Below are 21,908 nucleotides of genomic sequence, written 5' to 3' on the forward strand. Positions count from 1 at the left end.
GTAATGTGCTTGAGTTCTTATTCTGAGCAGGATAGACTTGTTGAATGAGAAAATGAGTAATTTGAGCCTTTCAGCTGTGACTGCTTTATATCCCATGTGTTTTTTTCACCTATTTTTGCTTCTTTATTAGCACCTTTCACTTGTGTCAGCTAGAGCAGATTGAAAACTAATGATGAGGTCCAGCTGCTAAGTTAATGCTGACAGAGAACAAAATCATTTTGGAGTAGGCAAGTAAATTCCTCTGTAATCTGATTCAGTGCTTTTGGTATGAGAGACATTGTTTTTATTCAATTCGGGCAGAACTCTGTGGTTTGAATATGAAATACTGTAAGAAGTCAGGCTCTTTGAAGAGTCAACTAAATCCTCAATTAAACTACATCGCCCCATTATTTGTATTTACCGCTTTTAAATCAGCTACCACAAAAACTGTCTTGGAAAGAAAGCTTCACAAAGGTTATAAACAACAGAAGAGGGACTTGAATAATTTAAGTAAGCTGCATGAAATAATTGGATGCCAATGCACTGCTTATGATCAGCCACTCCAATTCTTTTCCTTGTTGTCAGTCTTTTGATCCTTTGCCTGACAACAGACAAAGGAGTGGCAGATACGGAAAACTAAGTAGCTGGTGCAGAGAGGAATGAGCTGACAAATCAAACACCATAAGAAAAGAGTTATCAAAAACCAACAAAACCAAGGTATGAATGCTTAATCTATCATACAAAGAATCTGCGACTGGATAGGGCTAGTGGGAATGGTTAGTTTTCCCCTTCCCCTGTATTTTTAATTTATTTTTCTGATCCTTTTTCTTATTTTAAGAGCTTTTGTTTATTTGTGTTTGTTTTGTTTTTAAGAAAGGAGGGATGTCCCTTATGAAGACTTGCTATCAGGGAGTGTGATAGCCAGGCCACTGTGATTGTCCTCTCACCCAGACGAGAGAATAATGTCTGTATGATTAGTATCTTTCTTATCCACTGCAAGACTGTAAGAAAGAGCGATCTTTTATGTGCTCCCACACTTCCCATATGACAACATATCCTTTTATGAGAGCCTTAAAAAAGGTAGCACGCTGTAAAGACTTGGGGATTAGTTCTGGCTTCTTACTTTTAGAACTTAGCGAATGCTCTGACTGCAGCCATTGCACAAAAAAAAATGACACGAAGTACTGTGTTCTGCAATAAACGTGAGAGTGAATGTGTTCAGCAGAAGGCATTAGCTTATATATTTTCACAATGGTTTCCTTTATGGAAAGTTGGTAGAAGAGTTTGAAACACGTCCAAATTAGAAAATGTTGTGCAGGGAAGCACAGAGAACCTGTGTTCCAGTGCTCAGGTCGAGTATGACCCTAAAGAATTCTTCAGATTAGGATAAGAAATTTCATAGAAAGTGCTGCTCAGCCAGTACACGCTCTCCGCACATGGGACGGAGTGTATCTGCCAAGTTTGTTAAACATGTCCAAATAATGATTTTCTCAGAAGATGAAAACTTGGTCAAATTCGGATAGCGCAGTCTACCATCCCGTTTTAAAGCCTCTGCTGAATGTAAACAGAAAACTGAAAAAAGGGAGGTGGGGGTGCAGAACTGCTGTTCACAGAGCTGGTGTGTCTCTCTGACTTTGAACGAACTGTAATGACATTCCTGAAGAAGAGAGCACATTACAGGTCATGATGGGGAAACTGAGATCAGACAATGAAGTTATGAACCAAACACAATGGAGTCCAGGAATTCTCTTTATAAATAGGAACTTTAAATAAGTTACTTTTGTCTGAATTAAATCATGAGTAACATTATCCATTTCGCCTTTAATTATCCTGTTGTCACTACAGGTTTAAACATTGAACAAAATTACTGTTTAAGAAATATAATGGCTGTAATACATAGATGTTTATGATCAACCTATGTACTTCAAAAATATTTTAAAAGAAAGTCTTTGCATGAATAACGGCATTGTAAAATTGGAAATGTAGCTCCAGTGTTTTTTGTGCCGTGGCAATTTCCATTTTAAATATGTTTAAGTTATTGTGTAAAAAAAAAAAAAAAAAAAAGGTTTTTTGTCTGAAGTAAAACATTTAAGATTTGAATCTCCTATCTGTGGACAGAGTTGCTGTCCTTAAAGATTTTGCAGACCAGATGCTGATGTCTGTACACTTGCGCAATGCTTTTGCCTTTAATATGTTTGCAGAGTGTTCTGAGGACCTCATGGCAAGAGGTTCTTGATGATACCCAAGAGGGAAGAGAGGACAGATTCATGGAGTTGTAGGTAGTGTGGATTCCTTAGTCTGATCAGGCCCTAGAGCATACTTGCATCTCATTCAGGACCAGATTTTGCAATGTGTACCTCAGGTAAACCCCTTGAAGGCAGTGGCCACAAATGGGCACATTGTATTCAGAATGAACGAGATTTTTGATCTTCCCCACGTACCCCAAGAGTTGATAAAGTTATGAAAGTTAAAAAAATAAAATTGGGTTCCAAAAATACGTTTTTCAATTCAGGAAATCATGACGTACAAAGAATAAATTGTACAATTACTGCCTTGGTATACTTCTGGTAGGTTGGTAATAACAGTTTGCTGGCTCTGACTCTTGAAAATCTAGCTGCTTCTCTTTTTTCTTAAAAATGGTCTGATGGCTCGGGGATAAGCTGCATATGTGTCTTGTTCCCAAGTTTGTCCACCAAAGATGCTTTCCAAGAGATAGGTCTCTCTAATAGGATTAAATTCTCTACATGAAGGGACCTACAGGGACCATAAACTACAGGTTTCTTCATTTCCATAAGGGTTTGACAAATCTGGATTAGTCAGCGCTCTCTCTTCACTATCACTCCCTTACAGCTTCTTGCCTGCGTTGAACCTGACTGTGCCTGGCTCTGTTGAACCTGTCTTGGGGCAGAATTCCACAGAATAATTATTCTTAGGTTACAAGAATAATTTTAGATTCGAATAAATAATCATTCTGATCACTGGTCATACTAGATCTGTCTGTAAGCTATAGCAGGAAGACCCTGTGCTGCATTCTCTGATGCTTCCTGCCCTTTTCTCCATCATCCGCCTGCTGACAACTGACTTCTCTGTTCTTAGCGCTGAGATTTTCAACAATTCACTGTCATCTTGGGTTTAGGTGTCAGCCTGGGAGTTACAGTTTGGCTAACCCTGGCTGGAAGCAGGAGTCTCATTGATAACCTATTTATTGTTGATTCCAAGACCCTTCAGGTATTTCTTTGGGAGGCTTCCTTTCATCATTATTTTTTTTCTTTTTTTGTCTCACGCAGCGCTATTCTTTTCTGATGCAATTCCATGTAGATAGAATTCTTTTCAAAGAGATGGATTGGGGAACTCCTATGATTCATTTAAAATAAGCCTTTGTTCTGCTGTGTCAGTAGCATTTTTAGTGTAGAATCCAGAAAGCCATCTGAATTGTTGAATTTATTATTTTTTAAAACCCATTGTGAAAACAGAGCTGTAAATACACCGAGTATCTCAGAATATTGCCAGCACTAATGTGGCTACCTTAAGCCTTGTTTGTCATTCTACCAACGATGCCATTCAGTACCATAAACCAAAAGTGTGAGGATGATTGTGACTAAATGTTTTCAATATTGTAACAAAACATAGGCTGCCTGGCTGCCACTGACTTCACGGAGCTCCCTCTCTGGAGAGCAAAGAATTAATGTAATAATGAATAATGGGTTTCCTCACTCCACCTGTATAATATATATTCTGTCATCAGTTTTATGGGAAGTTGAACTTGGGTCTTGTAATTTTGAATTAGTGCTTTCACTGTTTTAAATCCAGTGTTACCTAAGGAATTTCTGATAATTTTTTTATTGTTGTTTTTGCCTTATGAACCAAGACAAAGTGATCTCTCATTCCTTGATAGCACAGTCTGGCACAGATCTTTCCAAAGCTCCTATCGAAGTACTGCTGTGATTGTTTTTTTTCCATGACCATGGTCTTTTCCATGAGCATGTTTTACTTCGATTTTCAGGTGAAGAAAATAAAATTCAGGGGGAGACACTGGATACTGTGTAAAAATACCTGTATATTCCTGTGTCATGGCAAACAGAATCACTTTTCAGGTGTGGTTGTATTAGTGTTTCTTTGACTTATAGGTCAAAGTACTAGTGACTGATTAGTGGTAAAAATAACTCTTAAATTATCCTTTTGAGGTCTCCAGTGAATTTAAACGGTAAGGCTCTTGCACGATTATTTGCACATAAAATGTATATGCACTCTTAAAACAATAAATGTCAGTGTTGCTCACACTAAAAAAAGGCATTAATGCTCTGAAATTTCCACTCAAAATGCCTCATTTGAGTCTGCTACTGGGGATTATTGTGCTTTTTTCATCCCCTGTCAGCTATAAAAATAGAGAAGAGTTTTCTGAGGTCAGTGGAACAATTCTATGAATAAATTTATGTGAGTGAGAGATCTAGTTCACCATTAAAAACAAAAAAAGCCATTATAAGTTCTGTTACTAGATTGTCCTGTGCCCAGAATGTAAAGCTGAGAATCAGAATCAATAATATGTTATGGCTTTAATAAAATATTTGATTCTTCTTGCCCCCTCACTATCCGCTGCCCCCTCCTGCAAAAAAAGGGGGGGAAGGGAATGTCTGAAATTATGGACTAGAGCAGAGGGCAATCACGTAAGCAGCTTGTGTGTAAATGCCTGTATGTGTACACGTTTGTTCCTCTGTAGAAAGTAAACCATAAGAAAAAGACTTACTAAGCCTGTGTCCTGGCACATACTTAATCAAAGTTTTAGTTATTCCTCAGCATCACTGACTTACCTGTTGTTGATGAGCAGATACCAAGGGTTCCTCTGCTTTTGAGCTAGGATTTGTGTGCTTGTTTTTTCATTGCTAGTGTTTTTCCACCTGCTCTCTGCAGCACACACATGTGCACACACACAGTCTTCTGAGAATTCCCAGAATTCTGATGGAGAGGAGAGGGAGCTGCTACATCACCGGTAATGTGTCAAACGGAATGCTTTCAGGTATCATCAAACAAACTTGTACCAGTGCCACAGCTGGAAAGGTTTTTTTACCTCATTTACAGAACGTGGTTTGTAGATGTGAAAGTTGACATACTTGATAATTTGAAAATCACAACTTGTCAAAAGTGATAAGTGCCTTAATAACTTTCCTTTCATTATCGTCTCATTTATCAGACCTTTAATATTCAAAATTCTTCAAGGGTTACTTGGCTGCGAATCTCTGTACAATTACGGCACTTTAAGTAGTTATAATCTGCTAAGAGAGCTATCATCGTATCTGGATAAGTAATTTTGACAGTCATAATGTGCTAATTATGTAACAACACTGGGAGGATGACGAGGGTTGTTGCTGGGTTTTTTGCCAGTTGAGGCTGCCTGTTTTTCATTAACTACGAAACTGATGTTAATGCATTTTGAACTATTTGAAGAACTTCGCTCAGATGAGATTTACCTGCTTGAGAGTGCTAACGTTTCTCTGGGTTCCTTCTGGTCTCCCAGGGCTGTGCTGTATCCAGAGCCCCACGAAACAGCCAGGGAAACAAGCAGATTTGCGAGTGAGCAATTTTCAGTCCTGAATCCAGGTTGTTCCCAGGTTTTTGCTAGGCTTTGTGGAGGTGCCCCCCCATCCCCTGATTGTGTGTAGCTCTGTCTGACATAAAAGCCTTGGCACAAGCATGGCTGCTTCCCTGTACTATTTCGTTTCTAGGTGTTGTCTTCCTTTGCTGCAGGTATCAGACGCTGTCGTAATGGGGTTTTTTTACCCTTGATGTCCCTGTCTGTTCATGGTCGTAGAAAGACCTTGGAGGGGCTCCTGAGGGACAGAGGTCACTGGGTGGGTGAGACCAGGGATGGATTTCCCACAGGAAGAGCAGCTTAACCTGTGAGAAGCTGGTTAAAGTGCATGTTTTGCAAAAAATGCCGAAGTTGCAAACACAGCTATGTACTAAGGGAAGAGTAACTGAGTTCTTTAAGAAGTACCTTGTTTGTCTCTGTGTTCCGTTATTTTCGTATGTATTCAGTTTGCAAACAAATGATCAGCTTCTTCTGTTACCTTTATAAACTCAGACTAGTCTTAGAGAGACAAAATGTTTTATCTAAATATTTACTGGGAATAAACATTCCTTGGGCGCTCACTGACAACTGTTCAATCCCTGTATCTTCAAACTGTGCCCTTAAAAATACTTGTACAATCATGTTATTTTGCACAAATACGATTATTCCAGATGGCTTGGTCTTTAGGCTTTGTAACCACCTGCAGTTTCCAGCAAAGTACAGAGGATCAGCATTTACTTGATATATCTGGGAATGAGACTTTTAGTAAACAAGTCTGTTAATTAATGTGCAAGAAGAAGCATGATCCAGTTCACTCAGTTTTAGTTATGTGCTGCAGGGCTAATAGGAGAAGAAACTGTAACAGTTGTTTGTGCCATGAGACCAAGCAGGTATGACTTTTGAGTAAAGAAAACAAACTAGTACAGATAACGCTTCCATTATTGGTCATTTGCACTATATTCACAGAAAGAAAATACCAGTTTTGAAGTGAAATCGGAATGTTCCAAAATATATAGGCATTTTTACAGCAGAGCTAACAGAAAAGCTGTTTTCAGCAAATGCCCTGACAAGCAGTTAGTCAATTCCTCCCTCCAGAAAATGATTTGTCACCCAAAAATTCAAGTTCTATAAATGTCCCTTCTAAAAACTGTGCCAACACAGTGTTTGCTTCCCAGGGCTAGATCCAAGCATTCACAAAGTAGCACTGCCACAGCCACTCAAATTCTGTTTGTCCAGTCGTGATGGTGTAAATCGAAATACTGCTAAATATTGTCTAGTGTTAACCACAAAAATGGCTTTGAATTAACTTTACATCTTGATAAAATACTTCGTTTGTGTTTCCTACCAGATATATTCAAATTGATATTATAATTTCCTTCAGGAACTGCAAATATAATTTGTTTCTTTACATTGTTGAGGAGCAGTTAAATAGAAACTATATAGATATTTATTTGCCCTTTCTAAATTGCTGAAATGATTTATTATTGTGCAATTTTCATGGTGTTACATTTTTATTGCTTTATATTGCACATGTTGGATTTTAATAGTTGCATCCTTCATTCCATTAATTTCAAATTAAACATTAAATTGCAATGAAGGTTCAGTCGTAGCTCCTAAAGCATAAAAAATAAGCTTTGATCTTCACTTTCTAGAATGAAAGTGGGGATGGAATACAGACTAAGTAGAAAAATTAATCTGTTCTCTCAGCAAGATCTGTGATATTATACTTAACAGCATCTGGTAACTGGAAGATCTGTGTTCATTTCTGTACTACAAAGTTTAATTTTATTGAGCTCCAGTTAGCCAGGGATAATTTAGCCTGTAGCAATTATGGATTTTACCAGTACTCAGCAAGGTAATGCCTTTTGCCATTGAAATCAATGCAAATTTTGTACCTAATCATAAAGAACCAGGTTGTATTTTTTACTTCAAGTCTATTTTCAGGTAGTCTTTTTTTTTTTTTTTTGGCTCTGCAAAGACTTATGTCTGTAGTTAAATTTGTACCTTTCAAAACTCCCACAGAAGTCTTAACTCTTAGAGATGCAAAATATGCATCAAGAAACAAAAGATTTTCAGTAATTTAAAGGAATAGGAAATAAATCCAGGAATATTTTGATGTAGAGATGAAACTGAAATATTTGTCCACAGCGTGATTTCCTCCGCGTTGAACTCAATTAGCATCTTTCCATTGAATTCAGTTCAGTTTTAGTCTTTCCCGTGTGCATGGGCCTCAGGACTTCAGTTTTTCATGAACAGCAAGAGACTTATTCAGATGCTGATTTGAGGCAGAAGGTGACGGAACGACCCGCTGTTACATCCCAAGATACTGAAAAGTTTACAAGATCATGTGTGTTTTGAGGATGAGAAATCTAATTATTAGAAATCCCTAGAAAGTCCAAATTCCTAGAAAGTAGCCATTAAATCCGAGGGTAAAATCTCAGACCCGTTATAATTTATGACAAATGCTACATGTTTTCAGAAGGGCTAGCATTCCCAGTCTCTTACATGTATAAAGAAGCAAGGAAGCGTAATTTTTCTAAAAGGTTAAAAAAAAAAAGGACAAAACGCAGCTGGGTATGGTATCAGGAACAGCTGTCAGACTAACAGAGCCAGAAATGGGCAGCAGAGAGGGAGCAGAAATCAAAGAGAAAGAGCAAAGTCATTAAATATTTATAATGGAGCTGGTAAAAATATGATTTATCAAAAATACAATTTTACTGAAGTAGAAGTATTTTGTGGATGTTTTGATAGTTCTGCCATTTCTGCAGTGCTGATGGGGTTTTTGAGAGGACTGAATTGAAAATCTGACCTTTCTCTGAAAACAGCTATTTTGATGCAGCTCAGTTTCATGAAAAGTTTCAAATCGTTTTTAATTTCACATTGGGAAAAAAGCTAACATCATCTTCAAAGCTGCTGAACAATTCGATTTATGCCCTCTGTATAGCTCCTGCACAAGAGAAAAGATGAGGGCAACAAATAGGATAACATCTAAGAGAGACAGCAAATAAGTAGGGGGTATTCAGTAAGTTAGATGATAAAGAAGCACAAATCCCAGCATGTTGAGTTCATTGTGTCTTTGAATATACCATTTAAAAAACAAACCTGCTTGCATTACTGAATATTAATATGCATAAGATAGCCCATTGTAAAAATGGACAGAGCCCCTGTTTTTACTGTGGAGTTCTTAATGGTTGTTCTTTATGTTTAGGTTCAATGCAGCTGCAGTTTGTATATCCGGTAGAGTTATTTTCATATCAGTGAGAGTATAAAAAAACTTAATCTAAGTTTCTATACAGGAAAAGTTACTTTGTACTACTACTAATCTTACCATTATGTGAAAGAGTAATGTTTGCAATCAGCCTGAGATTTACTGGTGCACAATGCCCCCCTACCATTATAAATACTATGCCAAAGGTCTGTGCTTCTGAAATTGTTTTGGTGGCTGGAGTCCCATCTGAATCACTGAATATATCAGGACCTGTTATGGCTGACACTCCTGCATTAAAAAGCAAGGATCTTAACTAAATTCTGAATAGGTGTAAGTTACTGTCTCAGAAAAAGCTGAGATTTTGTCCTGCTTAAGTGTTTGACTGTGCTGTTATTAGCAGAATCAAAAGCTGGAAATAAGGAACAAAGTATCAAGTAGCAGTTGCTCAAGGGCAACTCTGGAAATCGTGCGGTAGTCAGCTCACACAGCTGAGGTTCTCACACCTCTAAAAAATGTGTAAAATATTAAGCATGAGTAGGCTAAGGTGGCCTAAAAAACAGGCTTTCTCATGAACTCCCTGTGAGTGACAATTCACTACATTTTTCCACATAAAAATGCGGCCATTCACTGCCTGAACGGTGGGCATTGGCCAAAGGCATTTGATGGCTTACTGGTGATGGTGGGGAGAACAACCGTATGCTTAAGAACAGCACAGTATAAAATGGCACCAATACTTATCTTTATAAAGGCATGGTAGGAAACAAACTATACAGAAAAAAAGAGGAGGAGATTGGAAGGTTCGGAGGGGTAAGATAAGCTGAATATATTTTTTTAGAAATAATGATAGCAATTCAAAGTGTCCACACAAATTAGAGTGCAAATGATCTTCTACTGAGAGATCTGTATTAACCTTTTCTTTTGATGAATTTATTATCCTCACTGTGTGATTTCCATTCTGATAAAAGGCCAGGTACGATAATTTTGACTATGTTATTTTTCATTTGAGACGATGCTTTGTAGGGGTAGCATTTGTGTCAAAAGTAACTCATCACATCTAGAGAGCCAGTCCAAATTATGATTTCAGACTTGGAGCTGAATATTTCAGATTATTTAAAGACAGACAAGTGAAAGTAAAAACAAATGAAAAAAAAAAAAAAGCTGTGATGAGGAGGAACCATATGGTACTCTTGTAACAATTAAACTCCGTGCTCTACTTTAATGCACGTCTGCAGGATGCACAGATTAAACCCTTGTGCCCAGGCTCCCTGCCAAGATTGAATTAATGTTCCTAAGCTTTTTATTTAATCTGCTTCTGTAAGAAGAGGCCATAGCAGAATAAATAGTTGAGTGAAAACTTAGGGGTGTGTAAGCACTTCACCCCTTTTTCCTAACCCCCCCACTCCCTGTGTTCTGTCTCGTGTGTTTTTATGGGCATAAGGTGAAACAGTCCTGAGATACTTAACATGCCTCTTGTATATTTTACTGTGCGTGTTAAAAAGAGTTTAGGAGCTGGTGAAAAGACACAAACTGCATAGTTTCCCTTTTATCTCACTTCATAGGCTGTCAATGCTGTGCAAGTTCCATGATCATCCAAAGTTACTTTGCATTGCACCTCTGTAATGCATGTTTTCGCAACCCTGACATACCTGTATACTCACTTTGTATCAATTCTCATAAAAAGTCACTTTAAAAAAAATATAAAAATCAAAGCAGGATCTTGCAGTCCTTTCTTATGTCTTTCGTGCGCATCCAGAGTGCTCTCACTCCAGGCTTTCTAGCCACGAGACAGCCGGGAATTGTCACCTGTTCATTCAAGCACAGCACCGTGCTAATGTGATTGCTTGGGTTCTAGCTTAGAGCTGCTGGCATTCAGCTGCAGCCTCCTCATTGAACGTAGCCTCAAAAGGACAACCCATTGCTCGCAGGTGATCACGTAATGCTTTTTAATGGCATCATTATGTTGTCATCAACCTGGTCTTTCAAACTACAAATCAGAGGGGGAAAAAAAACCCGGGTGAACGTCTATCTCAAAATATTGGCATGTTGGAAAAAGGACACAAGTTTGTTGACAACAACCAGTAGTCGATCCTTTATTTCTGCCCCACTTTTCTGCAGATCCCAATAGTCATTTCTCATTTGGTCTACGTATTTGGAATTATTTCATGGTGTTGAAATTATTGCCAGAGCACCCTAGCTCCTTGTACTTGCCTCTTCTTTGACTTGTGTGGCCAGGTCCACTGCTTATATTATGTCCTAGCCAGTCCAAAGTTCCTGGTGTAAAATATCAAGTTAAAGCCAAGTGATGCCTTGGCGGAATTGATCACCTGCTGTGTGCTTTGAATTAGCCAAATATACCCCAAAACAATACCTCTTAAAATATTCAGGGGAATATTTTTAATAAATGCAACATTTTCCAGGCTTCTTTATCTCAGAAATTTTCTGCCTTGATATAGGGCCCCAGGGAAAGTGGTTTAATTAAAAAGTAAGTTTTTCTGTCAGTCTTCTGAGTCCTCAATAGACTAAACAGCTGCTGATTTTCTAATCTGAGTGTGACACAGTGCTGTTCATTTTCTTGTTTATCTCTCTGTATCTCACAAGGGAGCCAAAGCTAGCAGGTCATGTTGGTGCACCTCTCCTGCTTCCCAAAATATTTGTGTTAGGTTTGCCTACTGGACTGTAGAAATTCCATAAGGAGTACGTATTTGCTAGCCAACATTCCTAATTCTAGGTCTTTATTTAATTTGAAATTCTAGTCACATTATACGTTATTAGCTAATTTTATGTATTTTATTAGCGTTCGTCCTTTAACAGCTCAGCAACACTTAGCGGCTAGAAATTATTGCAAGCATTGTAATAACCTTTTTAATCTTACATGCAGAGACCTCTACATCTCTCTTATGAAAAATAGATTCACCTTTTTAAAAGGATATGCACAGTAAAAAGGGGTCACTGGGCAAGTTATCTTCTATTTTTCTCAATGTAGACCTCGCTAATCTAGAAGTGAAATAGTTTCATGATCCATCTTTCAGACAGATGTGGAATTAGGGCAGTGGTAGCATCTGGGCTTCTGTGTTTACTGAAAGATGACCATATGAAGCAAAGTGATGTTTCATCTGCTGCAGCAGACTTCTATCTGATAGAGGAACAGGAAATCTGCAATCACTGATTGCAGATGTTGCAGCCTCAAGTGAATACTAATCAAATAACACAGGTATTTTGCGTGAAGGAAACGACCCTCACGTGTGTTTATGGCTGTTATTGACACGTATGAGAAAGATCAGAAGGTGACCCAATTGGGAAATGAGTGATTATGCTCCACTTAGCTCCTGGAGGATAAAGTTCCTTTTATTAATATGCTTTTTAGCAGGTTTAACTGTGCAGTTGCAGGATTATTTTTCAAATACCTCATTATAATGTGGTATTCTAAAAAACGTCAGGGCAAATATTTCTCAGTAATGATCACATAACTGTTAAAGAGACTGTGCTATGCCTTACAGCATTCTAACTAAATTGGACAGTTGTTTCTGTGTGTTGAATGTGTGTTTGTGTGATACTCAGGTGCACTACTGAATCCACAGGACACTTGCAAACATGAAACATGGGGTTAATAAAGGCATTCTGTTGTTGCAGGTGGGCATGGAGCTCCATATATTGATTATAATAGTATACTTTCGGGTACTGTTCTTAAAATCATGCGTACTTGCTTTCTTTCTCTCTTGAATTTTGCAGATTTCAGAAAGAAGAAAAGATTAAGAAATACTTGAGATTATTTACAATAGAATGTTAATTTGATATGCGTTTGATGGGAGGAAAAAATGACAATATTTTATATTTCTATGCTTTTAGATAGAGGGGGCTTGAGAACTGTATAATCATCAGTTAATTAAACACATCTTTATGTTCACAAACCTTTATCTCCTTGTTACATACTTTTCTGATCCACCTCAATGTTTATTGCAGTCTTCAAATAAACATCTATCAATTCTCTATCATTTAAGCTGGAGTGCAAGGATCTCTTGTGCAGATCTGAGTGCACAATGTGACGTGGTCTGCATCTGAGTGGTGGTGGTCTAATTTCCACAGAGCACTGTGGGCATATATTTCACTATAATCAGAGCATGTCCATAAAAATTACACCTTTTTAAAAAGCTTATTTAAACAAAATTGTAGAGTAGGTTTTTCAAGTGCTTTGTTGCTGAGTGCCTTCATGACCCAAATGATTTCCCTTACGGAAACTTATTGTGAAGCTGGGAAGAAACCCAGATATGACTGCTGCTTATGTGCTACTCCCAGAATTGGTCCCTGCTTCAGCAGAAGAATGAAGTCTGGTTTGTTTGGTGTGAGCTTATGGCAACAATGAATCACTTGAAGTGCAAGTGCAGTTTCTTCCACTTTCCAATTTCAAATCCATAGGAATAGAATAGGAAGGGTTGCAGTGGACTTATGCTCTTCTTTTGCAGATCTTGTTGCCCATAAAATTAGGTATGAGGAAATAATAATTTTTCTATTTTATTAAGATACGAACAACTCCTGAATCAATTCCTGGATTTTACTATTTCAGTATGAGTTTAATAGCATTGACTTCAATGAGCTGGAAAAGCATATACAGTAGTTACTGCCTTACTTAATTTTTTTCTATCCTTAAAAATATTTTATCTCTCTAATTATATTTTACCTCCTTTTCTCAAATAACTACCCTTTCCTCCCTTAAAATGTAACGTTCTATGTTCTGTAATTATTTAAACAGTACCTACAGCTTATGATAGAAAAATTTGTCAAAGCAGTAAACCTTCCCAGTGGCACTGAGACACTCAAAAGGTCATCAGCTCTGCACTGCAGGAGATGTTTACAGGATTCCAGCAGAGAAACTTGTGTACAGTTGTTATCCCGGAAGGCTGGATTAAAAAACAAAAGAGAAACTGCAACCTCTAAACAGACTTTTTGAAAAAACCAACATAAACTGCATGTGGTGGGTCCATTTCTGAGAAAACAGACATCAAGTTGAGTAGCAGTCCTAACTGCATTGCTTATATGCAGATTTCCATCCAACTGCCAACAGACATCTTTGATGATCAGTGTTCAAAGAACAGCATGCCTGTGTTTGGATGTCCATCTATATGTGGAGAAAGCACATGTAAAGGGTTAAAGGTTCAGATTTGGTTCAGACTAAGAATACTTCAATTTGGTTGATAATAGTGGTTTAAAACCTTTAGTTATAGCAAGAGGAAAGTCATATCCACAATCAATTTTATACATTTTATAAAATGCTTGGAAGCCTTCTTGTGCCACGCAGTATATGAAGAAGGTTCATTACTGATGGTTGTCAAGTACCTCTGTTATGACATAATGGATCCATGTACCTGAATCAAGTTTTTGAATGACACACATAAGGAAAAAACAGTGTTGTTTTTCATATGCAAGTCTTCAGAGGTCACAGTGATGCCTTGGTCATGGTGTTCTTTGAATTGAAATGCAAGATACATCTCTCCTGAACAGAGTATTTGTCTCTTCTAAGGTGTGAGTGAATTTGCGTGTGATCACGCAGCTTTGATTCTTAGGCACTTCGGGATCTTGCAGGGACACTGGGCTTACCTCAGGAAGTATAAAACCACAACCTTTATTCTAAATAAATGATCAGCTATATTGATTTGTGCATCTGAGAAAAAGACACATAGAAATATAATAAAAGGCTAGAGAGTATTAAAGTCAGAAGAGGATATGAATATAAATGAGTAATTTTGTCAGCAGTGAACTAATAAAGCCCAATTTTCATACAGGTTTGAGCTTCGTGTTTGTTTTACTGGTACCAAAAAGGTGCAAGATAGAATTGAAGCTTTTCATGTTGAGCTTTTACAAGGTCTTTGTGTGGACTGTTTATTATCTAGTGAGATGTGACCTTTTGTCATCCTTACACTATTTCTGTAATGTCTCTGTATTGTGCAGCTGCATGATTTCATAGCACTTTTGGGAAACAACTCATCTTTTTAAAATGTGGTTGAAATTAGCGAATGGTTTGGGGGTTAATGGCAGGAACAAATACATGTGCGTACTCATATGCACATAGATGTGTCCTGAACACAGTTGTTTAAACTCTACCCCATAAGCAGTCATGAGGCCAATGGATAGAACATGCAGGGAACTCTGGTTGGACTTAATCATAGAATCATAGAATTGTTTAGGTTAGAAAAGACCTTTAAGATCATTGAGTCTAACTGTTAACCTAACACGGGCTGGTCGACCACTAAACCATGTCCCTGAGTGCCACATCTACATGTCTTTTAAATACCTCCAGGGTTGTCGACTCAACCTCTTCCCTGGGCAGCCTGTTCCAATGCTTGACAACCCTTTCAGTGGAGAAATTTTTCCTAATATCCAATTTAAACCTCCCCTGGCACAACTTGAGGCTATTTCATCTTGTCCTGTCGCCTGTTATGTGGGAGAAGAGACTGATACCCACCTCGCTACGCCCTCCTTTCAGGTGGTTGTAGAGAGCGAGAAGGTCTCCCCTCAGCCTCCTTTTCTCCAGGCTGAACACCCCCATCTCCCAGCTGCTCCTCATAACACTTGTTCTCCAGACCCCTCACCAGCTCCGTTGCCCTTCTATGGGCCCGCTCCAGCACCTCAATGTCTTTCTTGTGGTGAGGGGCCCAAAACTGAACACAGTACTGGAGGTGGGGCCTCCCCAGTGCTGAGTACAGAGGAATGATCACTTCCCTAGTTCTGCTGACCACACTATTCCTTATACAAGCCAAGATGCTATTGGACTTACTGGCCACCTGGGCACACTGCTGGCTTGTATTCAGCCAGCTGTCAACCAACACCCCCAGGTCGTTTTCCGCTGGGCAGCTCTCCAGCCACTCCTCCCCTAGCCTGTAGCGCTGCATGGGGTTCTTGTGACCCAAGTGCAGGACCCAGCACTTGGCCTTGTTGAACCTCACGCAACCAAATGAAACAACATTTGGTGATTCCTTATTCATGTAGAACTGCTGCCTTTTATTAACTATTGATGAAAATTATCAAATCTCAGAGGTCCCAGCTTTTCCCTTGAAGTATTCTGTATTCTTGGTGTAATGAAAGCTGAAGAAAAAGCAAAGGCAGCTGTGAAAGGCCAAGTAAGCATGCTATTTTTTTAATAACTTCTGAAATTGAGTTCAAATGAATAATTCTGTGTAGTTGTTAAAGGAGTAATTTGTGGGGCTTATTTCTACTGAAAGAAGTGAGAGTTTTGTTTTTCATGTAACAGGAAGTAATTTATAATACAGTTTTGCTGATTAAGACTTAAAATCACTAATTCTTGCATGTAAATGTTGCTGAATATGAAACATTGTCTGTAGGAATTTCTAAACAGTGGAGAGATTTGTTGGTTATATTTCAGAAAGGATAAACTGTCAATAGCTTTTTTCAGGCTATTATAATTTTTACAGAAGAAATTATATGCCTATTGTCCATGCAGTAGTAACATATGGATCTCCACCAGAGCTCTTAAAATAATGTAGGCTTCAAAATTAACAAATCCTTATGGCTAAATGCTAGTCTGAATGATTTGAAGAGAAAACATAATGTCCAGAATTTAATTAAATTATGGATTAAAATGAAGCAACTCTTTGTAAAGTTAAACCCTGCAACCAGAAGATTTTATAGGAAGCAACTGGAAACCCTCAGGATGCACATCCTGAGCCTGGGAGAAGAGATGTTTTCCCTCTGCCCTGGGTGCAATTGCTACAGGTTTTCGTGAATGTGCTCCTACCTTTATGTGGTATCACCAACTTATCCCAATTTTATCAACTAACTGCCACCACCATTTTCATGATCGCTAAATTCTACATGCAGCTGTTCCCAAACCCATACAAATGAAATGAAGAACAAAGCTTAATATTTTGCTGTGTTGTCTGTTGTGAGGAAAACAGTTTCCCAATTTGTACTGTAATTATTTTAACCTTACAAAGGGGAAGGAAGGTGGGTTGAACCAAGGTCCTGAGTGTGGTGGTTCTGTAACTTAAATGATGGGCCTGAATAAGAGAGACACCCTGTCTCCTTTTCCTCAAACTTCCTTTTCTGCTTTGTCACAGCTGTTACAATTCTGTTATCATTCCCAATATAATCATTAAAGCACCTTTTTAGAATCATTATAATTACTATACATTTTCATTTTTCAATAGTGTTAACTCATTTCTTTGGAAGCAGTAGTAGAATCCTTCTCCTGAAAAAAAGTCTTACCTAGTTATTAAAAACATTTACAGTTGTTCTCATGTAAATATGTGCTGTGGCCAGAATATGGGAGTGTATATGTTTTTTTTGTGAAGTGTTTACAAATATCTCCCCATATCACGCAGCTGTCGTTATCTTTGGCAAATGGGATATAAAAGACAAAACTGAGTTATATATAAAGCTGGAGTATCTAGTATAGGAGCAGGATGCAGAGACTTCTAAAATATTAGCTGAGAATTAATTGGAACATGTGCTGCTTCTAGGATTGCTTTGCATCAGGCCTCTGCATTTGGAGAGGAAAAAATGTTAAATGTTTAGACTAAGGCTGAGAGAACTTTTTTTCTACCCTGAGCTATTTCTGTTTTTCAAGAACAGTAGGCTTGAATGTCTGCAAATGCTGTATTGTTTACAATCAAACAGTGGATCAATAAAATAATAAACACAATACACTGAAGTTTATGATTTCTGTTGCTGGATTGTGCATCTGAGGAAAAAAAACCCTGTGCATAGTTTCTTTGTTATTAAGAAACTAAGAAGGCCACTGTTATAGAACACAACAAGTAGTGTTTTTCCATTAGACTTTCCACATTTTCATTGTTATTTTTGTATTCAATTAAAAACTCAGTGATCAGTGCCCACGATCAAAGCTGAACAAACAGCTTCAGCCTTCTCTTAACCTTATGCTTTGTTTCCTATGCAACAGTTCATGGAGCCTGCTTTAATGGTTATGCGAAGTATTATTCTTTTTCAGAGTTTCAGGGTAAAATCCATTCTTTCGTCTGTAGCCCAAATATTTGGGCTCATTGAGGGTGAATGAAAGAGAGCCTGGAGAAGAGTTGATCTGTTGTCTCTCTTGCGAAACAACACAACCCTTTCATGCCACTTGAGTGAGGGGTCGGACCAAGCAAATGTCCAAGCAAATATTTCATGTATTTTCCTAATGCCTCGTAATTACTAAAATTGTGTGCTGATCCTGTAAAGACATTCATAGGGTTGATTACAATTGTTAAGTGTGAGATTCATCTGCTTAAATGTCAGTGTATGTAGCTGAGCTCAGCTTCAGCTCCCATTATAATCCAGGGAAACCTATGTGGTGGTAGTTGAGGAAATGTCCTAAAAAGCTGGTGTTAATATTCTAAGTATACCTAAACCCCACCCTTCCTGTTTTTTCTTCCTCGCACATGATAGGAACAATGAACTCCAGCACTTTATAACAATGTTACTGTCTACTCTTTTCTCTACAAATAAACAATACATTCTAATAGAAAGAAAGAGAGAGGAGCCAGACTTGAATTAGAGGTCATAAATTCACATGTAATTTAGAATTTGGCAGTTGGCTCATATATGATTGGCAAGGAGATTTCCAAAAGGCTGCAACTGTAAATTGGAAATAAATGGAAAAGGATTATGTGAGTGGGAGACTGCTTTGAATCTATAATGCGTGTCCTGAGAGTGACTTGCTCATAAAAGAGCATGTGTGTGATGCGTCATAAAAATATTTAAGCCACATTGGTCTTTGTATAAATATTTCATTTTTAAAGTTGGATTCTGGAGTGGCTAAAAATGAGTTCAGTGTGCATATCCTTGCTATCAGTATGAAAGATTTAAAAAAAAGGATCACCAGAAACTGGGTTCTTTTCCCCTTCCAGACTCATATTCTCACAAGATTTTTTTATGTTGTCTTTTGTGTCCAAAGTAATTTTTTTAGTCCTTGCTATATCATCTGTTTTGTTACAATAGTATTCCTCTGAGAGAAACTATGGATCTATTATATTAGGAGGAAGTTTGGAGGCAGAGTGAGTTGCTGCCAAGAAGGCACTCATGTATGAGTGTGTGAACGTGGGTGGGTGCCTGAGATGTCCAAAAGGGACACTCATCTGTGTTCCTTCAGCTATTTCTGTCGTAAAGATGATATATGTCTGTAAATAAAGCAAGATATATTTTGAATGTGCCCGTGTTCTGCATCATTAGTTTTTTCACTGTTGGGAAGCTAAACTGCAAGAATCTGAACATCTGCTACCACCTGGCAGCTCCAGTGGCTCAAGGAAGGAGTGACAGCCCTTAGAAAAGACCACCTCTAAAACATTCTCTATTTTTCTTTCTGCTATTTTCTTTAACTAAATACAGTCTTCTTAACTTAGCTCAAAAATAATTTAGCTCAACATTGATGTTAGTACCGTATCTAGGGACTAGTCTCTAGAGCTTTAAGAAACCATTTGGTAATGACTGAAGAAGAGGGAAGTACATGACTAGAGCTGCATTTACCGCATCACGCTCTACGAGCACGTGGCCAGCGGCCCTTTTGGATGTATTGAAAACTGATGCCCCATCTATCACAGCATGTGAAATACAAATGAGTGCTAACTTCTCCAGTGTCACTCTAGTGCATAAGACTTAGGCCTCCCTGGTTATGATTGTTTTATACTGTTCTTCACAGGTGAAATCTGTGCTTTTAAAATCCATGGACAAGAAATGCCCTTCGAAGCTGTTGTGCTAAACAAGACATCTGGAGAAGGTCATCTTCGAGCAAAAAGTCCTATTGACTGTGAACTGCAGAAGGAATATACATTCATCATCCAGGCCTACGATTGTGGATCAGGACCAGGTGGAACAAACTGGAAGAAATCGCACAAGTGAGTGAAAATGAGGAGAATTTTTTTATTGTTTTTTGCTTTGGCGTATACTTGTTCTACAGTACAGATCAGATAGAAGGGTTCCTTTTTATATTGCAGTCAGGTAGAAAGTAAATAAAACTAAGATGAACCATTGTTGCAATAGTCCACGCACTTTTTAATCCTTTTTCCTTTTAGAAAATATTTTTCTTGTTTGCCCCCTATAATTTGACCCGTTTTCCAATGGTTCTAGTTGAAGCTTTTAATGGGATCCCTGTTCAAGTGGAGAAATGTATCTCGGTTTAGGTTTATTTTTCCATTCTTGCTTTCACATTAAATACATTGACTAAACAGGTCATCCAGGACGTGGAAGCTAGCTTTTAATTGATACTTACAAATTCTAAATAGGTTTTCTCTCTGTTCGTCTCATTTCAAATGGTAAGAAAAGAGAAATCACCCTTTTTTTTTAGTATGTGCATGTATATAAGCTGCAGCAGTATTGCCTTTGCACAGTGTGCTTCTCACCTCAGCTTTTGGACAGCAAGTCTCAGAGGAATTCAAATCCTCTGGAAGAGGGGGGTATTGAAGGTTAGTGGGTGGTACTTTTTACTGTGGAGCCAATTCCCTGCATAAATTTAAGTGGCACAGTGCCTTTTTTCACCTTCAATTCATGAAACCAAGCTGCAGACCATTTGTCATTAAAGATGAATTTCACTCACGTGTAGATGTATAACTGCTGTACAAATTGTTCGTTTTGCTGAGAGCCATTTAAATAAATGATTAATAATAATCATTCTTCCTTTTGCTCATCTAGGACACATGACAATTAAAAATTTAATTAGCTCTGTATTTTTTGAGGTTATTTTAAAAGAATACACATTTAGAAGGAAGCCTGCAATATCAAATAACCATCAAGTCACAGTTTTTGCTTCATATTATTAAATTTTATGATGTTTCTCCCTCGCGTGTCGGTAACAAACTAGTATGTTCCATTTGAGGAAAATTTTGGTCTAATCCTGACCAAATGAACCCTGGGCTATTGGGACCAGACTTTGTTACACTTTCTCAGAGTGCCTTGTATAGTAAACCACACGCTAAGCTCGGCTGTCTCTGAGGTCCCAGCCTTTACTACTGCCTCTGCCATTGATCTAGAAAATCCTTTCAGTTCTCTGTCCCCCTGTTACCTTGCCTATCAAACCAGGTAGCAAATTCTTTCAAAGGAAGGCCTTTAGAGTCATTAAACACTAAAGGCCTGTTATTTTTGACCCTCAAACATTTGTGTTGTAACTAATTATAATCAGCAGAAGGTGAGAGGCTTATTTAATATCAAAGAATGTTCATAAACTGACCATTTTAGGTAGTGAATATGTAAGACTACTGTCATTCTCTTCCGCTGACTGACCCATTTTACACTGGGATGATAACTTTCTGCTGGGGTCCGTTTTAAGAGGCAGACCAATTTTAATAGGGAGCATTGTGAAGCCCTCTCCCTATAAGCTGTGGCACTAGGTTTTGACCTAGTGCCAAATTAAGATGTTAAATTGGTCAAATTAAACATAGAAATTCAATAATATCTCATTTTAGCAGACGTTGACATGTTTTTCTAGATATGTTTTGTTAGTCTTTTCAGGTCGTTTGAAAACAAACTGTTAGTGATGTATCATGATAAATGAACGTTTCTCTTTGATGTCTTTATTTACATATTCTAGGGCAGTCGTCCATATCCAGGTAAAGGATGTCAATGAGTTTTCACCAGCTTTCAAGGAGAGTGTGTATAAGGCCACCGTGACAGAGGGAAAGATCTATGACAGCATACTGCAGGTAGAAGCCATAGACGAGGACTGTTCCCCACAGTATAGCCAGATTTGCAATTATGAAATTGTCACAACTGATGTTCCTTTCGCTATCGACAGAAATGGTGAGTATGGAGAAGGAGCAATTGCAAGTTCTGTGACAGATAGCAGTAACTTCTGTCAATAGTGTTAATTACCTATTGATACTAGCTGATAACCTGGATTGAGTTTTAACTTGAGAGTAATCCTGTTCTCATCTCTGAGAATGAAGGAACCATTACGGAGCAATATGTTTCTGTCGCTCAGTCCATTCTCTTAAGTGTCTAGTTTCCATCCAAGTGATGGCATTTCCTAATGCAGCATGTAGCCCTCCCTGATATGGTTTATTCACTGGTTTATAGCTAGTCCCAGTCTTCTAAATTTTCTGGAGCAGCGTCTAAATGTAGAATTGACAATATTCTGGATGTGTTTATTGATTGTTAAAACTTTCAAGGTATGAGTACACAGATCTACCCATTTGTGGTACTTCCTCAAGGAGGTCT

The 21,908-nt window shown here is 38.1% G+C and overlaps 1 protein-coding gene across 3 annotated transcripts in view; it reads left to right on the plus strand.

Annotated features, from left to right (window-relative positions):
• CLSTN2 (calsyntenin 2) overlaps positions 1-21,908 on the plus strand; it is a 391,014-nt gene that overhangs the window by 273,126 nt on the left and 95,980 nt on the right. For all 3 annotated transcript variants that reach the window (XM_074590208.1, XM_074590209.1, XM_074590211.1), the window contains exons 3-4: positions 19,399-19,594; positions 21,283-21,491. In XM_074590208.1, coding sequence (XP_074446309.1) covers positions 19,399-19,594; positions 21,283-21,491 — 405 coding nt within the window. The remainder of the gene's footprint in view (positions 1-19,398; positions 19,595-21,282; positions 21,492-21,908) is intronic.

The sequence above is a fragment of the Larus michahellis genome, chromosome 6, assembly GCF_964199755.1.
Source record: "Larus michahellis chromosome 6, bLarMic1.1, whole genome shotgun sequence".
Lineage (NCBI taxonomy): Eukaryota > Metazoa > Chordata > Aves > Charadriiformes > Laridae > Larus > Larus michahellis.